Source organism: Podarcis melisellensis (genome assembly GCF_964234715.1).
Source record: "Podarcis melisellensis genome assembly, chromosome: 12".
NCBI classification, from domain to species: domain Eukaryota; kingdom Metazoa; phylum Chordata; class Lepidosauria; order Squamata; family Lacertidae; genus Podarcis; species Podarcis melisellensis.
Genome location: NC_138544.1, coordinates 42,925,765 through 42,931,764, shown reverse-complemented (window position 1 = coordinate 42,931,764; position 6,000 = coordinate 42,925,765). Strand labels below are relative to the sequence as shown.

General features: G+C 41.3%; 1 protein-coding gene across 6 annotated transcripts in view; it reads left to right on the top strand.

Moving 5' to 3' along the window:
* The window catches only part of PARD3 (par-3 family cell polarity regulator), a 527,255-nt gene that overhangs the window by 507,467 nt on the left and 13,788 nt on the right, over positions 1 to 6,000 (top strand). For all 6 annotated transcript variants that reach the window (XM_081931474.1, XM_081931473.1, XM_081931472.1 and 3 more), the window contains one exon: positions 2,005 to 2,125. In XM_081931474.1, coding sequence (XP_081787600.1) covers positions 2,005 to 2,125 — 121 coding nt within the window. The remainder of the gene's footprint in view (positions 1 to 2,004; positions 2,126 to 6,000) is intronic.

Below are 6,000 nucleotides of genomic sequence, written 5' to 3'. Positions count from 1 at the left end.
TCAGATGTCTTCTAAAGGTTGATCTCCTTGGCTTGGGGTCACAAAACTCCATTTCCTCCAAATTCTCCAATGTAGATAGGGACGGCTTCCGTAAATCCAGGACTGTCCCTGGAAAATAGGGACACTTGGAGGGTCTGCTGCAGTAATGTTAACCAGTGGCGTAGCGTGGGGGGTGCAGGGGGGCCGGCCGCACCGGGCGCAACATCTGGGGGTTAGGGAAATCCACGGGTTAGGGGGCGCAAATCCATGGGTTAGGGGGCGCAAATTACTTGTCTTGCCCCGGGTGCTGATAACCCACGCTACGCCACTGATGTTAACATGATTCCTTAAGGTTAAGGTTTCTTTAGTCTAGTTTTACTTTACTTTCAGTTTGTTAATACGTGGTTAATGCTCAGGCACTAGAAAAATTCTCAACCCCTCTTCTGCTGGGTATGTGTGGAATTACTACAGGACCTATAAAGTAATAAAATTCCAAAGTGAGGAAATTTAACTACAGAAAGAGAGAGCCTTGTGGCTTTAAATGCCTTTGCAAACTTGGAGATCAGAGTTAGTAGAACTGAGTGCTCCTACTAATGGTCTTTGCCTGGAGATTCTTAGCAATCTGGAGTGAGCCTTGTGGCTTCTTTGCAGTATTTATCACGGAAAACCTTGATTTTTGCATAACAACAGATGCATAACTGTAGCATCTGTTGAGTAAAGTTTACATAACCTAATGGTGATAGTGCAGACCTTAAACAGCTGACTTCTGTGCATATTTAAACTAAAGTAATTTCACTGACTTCAGTGGGTTTTCCTCCCAAGGACATGTACAGCCTTCATCTCTGTTGATGCCCTGGTTTGTTTCCACATGGTGAAATGTACCACATGTCCATTAACCTTTTAATGCTATCAAGCTAATCAGTTCAAAGGACTTGTCAGAAACAGACCCAAAGGGTGACAGGATCCTATTGACTGGGGGAAATAATCCAATAGCGCCGCCTCCAAATAGCGAGGAGCCCTGTGGGACTGAGGCTCTGACAGCAGCAGAGTAGCTGAAGTGAGTGAACAATTATCTGTCATGTTGTTTCAACAGTACAGGACCTGATAGAAATATTTATTTGTGCTCTTCTTTTAAACCTAAGTCATGTCTTTTAAATCCTCTTGATAACACAATAGAGGATGTGCCTGTTTGTTTTGGGTGAGGACCAGTTCACAGAATCAATCAAGTGTCCGTTTTCCTTCACTATACATAGCAGCTGTTATATAAGAAACAATGAAAGAAGTTGTCTCCTTAGTACCTCAAACTCCCACCATCCCTGACCATTGGCCACCCACCAATGTCTGGAGGACCCCTCTATGGCTATGTCTGGCCTATCTAGGCCAGAATCTTGTTCCCCACAGTGGCAAACCAGATGGCTATGTGAAGCCCACAACAAAGACATGAGAGTTTACTTTATCACTCATGATAAAACTCTCTGTCTTGGAAGGATGGGTTTAAGTTGATCTGAAGGTGGCTCATTTCTTCCCCATGTGTTTAATAAGAGGATGGGGAGGGGGATAGATAGATAGATAGATAGATAGATAGATAGATAGATAGATAACTACCATATTTGGTGTTCTGCATTTTAATATGGAGAATCTTTAGCTGACAGGCAGTCTAAAAATATGGTAAAGAAATAAGCACTTAACAGAGAGATAAATGTTAATTTTGGATCGTTGCAGTAATTATTCCAATGTCTTAAGCCCATCTTTAAAAAAAAAAAATCCACCACTCTTCCCAGTTTCGTTCTGGTCATCTCTGTCACTGAAAGTGCTTTCTTTAGCCTTCTTAGATTTGCCTTGAGCTACAAGAATCACCGGAATTTTGCATATAATTCTGTTTTAGGAATATGGTTTTGAAATTTGACTGTAAGCATTCTGTCAGCTCATTATCATACGACTCAATCAAGCTGTTTTGTATCTGAAAAAGAAAAATGGTCTTGCTTTTCCCCCGGTATTAATCTCTTTTCTCCCTTCCTTTCTTAGTAACAGATCAACTCCCAGCAATCATGATCGGATACAACGCCTAAGGCAAGAATTTCAACAGGCAAAGCAAGATGAAGATGTGGAAGATCGGAGGCGGACCTACAGTTTTGAACAACCATGGGTAAGTGCTCATTTTCAGTCACTATATACAGCGCTGCACAAAGTCCTTAGGAATATAGGAAGCTTCCTTATACCAGCTTGTACCATTGGTCCATGTAGCTTCCTATTGTTTACCACACTGACCAGCAGTGGCTTTCCAGAGTTTTAGACAGATCATTCTTCTAGCCCTACCTGGAGATGCCTAGGAATGAACCTGGGGTCCTTCCGCATTCAGAGCAGGTGCTCTACAACTAAGCTACAACGTGTCCCCTGTCTTGTGTCAGTTGTTATTCTTAATCCCTGATGCAACTTCGATTCAAGGTCCTTGGTGACCTTTAAACTCCTGACCCTTTCCTTCTCCATCTGTGGCCCAACATTCCTAATTTCATTTTGTATTGTGCTCTGCCATCTGTCAATTGTGTAAAGGGTATTGTTTGCCCTGTGACAAGGCATAGCTGGGTCACATCAATGCAGACTAGCTTATCTGTCTTGCACTTAATGCCTGTACGGGGGTTGTGTATGCGTTACTTTCAAGAACATGATTCTTTGCTTGTGTAAGCTGTGCAGTTTCAGATAAAATATGAAGGGATTTAAGGCATTTATGTTGGACTGCACTTGAAGAGTGCTTTTAAAAAGTGCATTAAAGATAGAACCAGCAACTAGATTTTGCCAAGACGGGAAGAGATGTCCAAAAATGCATAGTTTTCCCAATCCCCCATTGACACATAGATAGCAAGCCTTTTTTTTAAAAAAAAATCACCAGTATTGTTCTTTTTAATACAAAAGGGTCCCCAAGGAAGCTTACATAACAAAACACAGCTCCATTAAATCATTTAAAAAATCCAGTTTAATAATGTTGCAATTAAAACCACCAATTGCAATCAATAAGCCATTAAGAGAGAGGATGTAAATGTCATATAAACACTATCAGTAATTAAACTATCGAAGGATTTATGTAATAGGAATGTGTTGATCAGGCTTCTGAAAACCTGGAGAGAGGGAGGTCTCTGACAGATATTCCCAGACAGGGATTTCTGCCTTTGTGGGGGCACCACTGAAAAGCCAGTAGTTCTCATGGTCACTACCTGAGCCTGTGAGTTGGCTCTATCATTAGATACACTGAGGCAGCTGCCTCACGTGGCAGATGCAGTGAGAGAACACTGGCAGCCTCCTGACTATTCTTTCTGAACTCCATTCCCCCCACAAGCTGTTTCCTTCTGTTGGAGGAAAGAGCCCTTTAGGCCAATTGGGCTGCCCTGCGCCCTGTAACTGTCTTGCTGTCTCAGGTGAACTGGAGGACACTATCCTGCCACCATTGTTGAATTAAGATTCAGTTGCCAGTCCAGTTGGGTGCAGTAGGAAAACATGGACTAAGGAGGGGCATAACCTGGCCCTTTGTCTCTGGCAACAAAATGTCTTGGCTGGCCGTGCTGAGTTGCAGAAGACACTTGAAGCAGGATGCTGATAACCTAAGTGTATGATTAGATTCTTTTGATAGTAGACATTCCTTGGGCAGCCATGCACACACACAAGAGTCTCACTGCAATGGTATAATTCCAATGTGGGAAACCTTTGGCTCTCAAGATGTTGTTGAACTACAACACCCATGAGCCTCAGCAAGCATGGCCAATAGTGAGGGATGACTAGACTTGCAGTTCAGCAACTTCTGGAAGGCCAAAGGTTCCCCACAAACCCAAATTGTCCCAAATAGACTATGAAAGCCTCTTAAGTATGCAGTACAATTCTGTGCAGATTTTTAAAAAGATTTAACATCCATGTCATTACCAGGCTACCTTAGAAATACAGAGAGAGATGACTTGTATTTGTAGCCATAAAGAAAAGAGCTATGTCGTAAATATAAACCTCATATTTTGTAAATATGTATATCATATTTGTTAACCTGGAGAACATATACAACTTTTATTCAAGTTGACTTTTGTCTCCTTAAAAGTGTTTATTTTAAATCCCAGCATAACTAATGACAACAGACGTAGCCCTTAAATCAGCTGCTTCTGCAACTCTATGTAAAATACTCTATATATTTTACTGTGTTTAAAATATATGGGCTTCCTTTTAAAGCTCTGTTATAAAATATGCTTGGTTCTCCCTGGAACTAATTAAATAAAATGCTTGTTTTATTTCCTTGTAAAGATAACTTAGGAACCTATTTTTATTTGCATGTAGAAGGTTCCCGAAAAGGGGCAGGCATTATGTGGAGGCTTCTTCTGCTTCATCTCAGAATTTAACCGGTTAAGGGATCTTGGGGGACACTGTCTGAGAAAACTGTGTGCTCAGGAGGACTTGAGAACTTAACTACTGAGGGTCATGGGCCAAAATGTTCTCTATCCAAACACCATAGCAACTTTAAACAGGCAACCTTGGCGTGCATTATACTTTCCAGCAATGAATGAGTGGGAAATTATTTAGATGACAGGCTGATTACCTCAGGAATGGAATAATTTCCTAAATTGTGGGTCAGAATGCTGACCTTTCTTTTTTTCCTCTTTCCCCTCACCAACAATGAGGGCCTCTTCCCCATTGGGCTGATCATGTAAATGAGCTTAAAGTGACAGTAATTCTGTTAAATGTATTAATTTTAATCCTGAGCCGTATTGTTCCCTTGGCTGATGGTCTGCTCCTTTATTTAAGCTGCCCCCCTCTCTCTAACACCCCCCTTTACTCTTTCCTTGTGCATGTGTCTTTTATACAGACACATTCATTTAGATGCTCAAATTCTGGAGAAATAGGTCCATTGTACCTTTGAATTATTTTCTCCCTCTTGTGTATTCCAATCTGGGTAAGATCACTGTGCTGGGAAGGGCTGAAACTATGATCTCATCCATTCTGAGAGTGTACAATATAGTTTTAGCATTGAGGAACAATAAACCCATCTCTCAAACAGCATATGCAACTACAGGGTATTAACTTAAAATTATAGAGGTGCTTTCCCCAAAATGCATCCAGATGCAGTGAATACTAAACAATGGTAAAACGCACACACACCAGTGGTTTACTGTGAGGAAACTTCAACCGTATTCTTTGAATGCTTTCTCTTTTTTATCTCAGCGTTCTTGGCTACAAGTATGACTGTGGAAAAACACAGCTGTGCAAGTGTTAAAAAGTTTTGAATTAGCCTGAGGGAACAGGTTTGTGGCACCAAGTGAAAGGGAGGGGTTGAGGGACACGGAAGAGAAAAGGCTTGGATGAACATAAATAAAGGTTTACATCCATAAAAGTCCCTCAAATCCATGATGATACAGTGAGCTTCTTCCTCCTGATTTGAACAAAGAAGGTAATTTCCCATCCACAGAGCTTGATGAATAACAGATATGTATTAAAGAACTGGGATTTGAGAAGCCGAGAGAGATAAGTGTATGTGTGAAAACAGAAGGAAATTGGGTTTGCTGCATATGTCTGACATATAAAAATGACTTCTGCCTGAATCACAGTTTCCAGTTCCTGGTGGATGGTTGTGTCCATATGTCTTTTCTTGGATCATAGTGGGCAGATGTCCATTTCAAATTATTCTACAACGATTCTGTTGGCCAAACCTTTACTGATGTGCTGTGGGGTTCTGGCATTTCTTCCTGGGCTTGTATATCTGCTCTGCCAATAATTAATGAACTTCTGTCCTCAAAGCAGTCAGTCCCGTAACTTTCATGTATACAGACACTCTTACTCAAAACTTTAAAATCACACTCCTGAAGAGAGTGGAGCAGAATAGTTAATGATGAGGACATGACTCAGACTAGTGAGCCTAGGGTGATGATTTATCTTTTCTCAGACCATGCCAAGCCAGAGCTCTGTAGGGCTCCAGTGTTCACTCCTGCATGAGAAGGGTCTTCCATATCTGCATCCTGGGTGGGGTTTACTTGTCAGCTTATTTCTTTAAAAAGA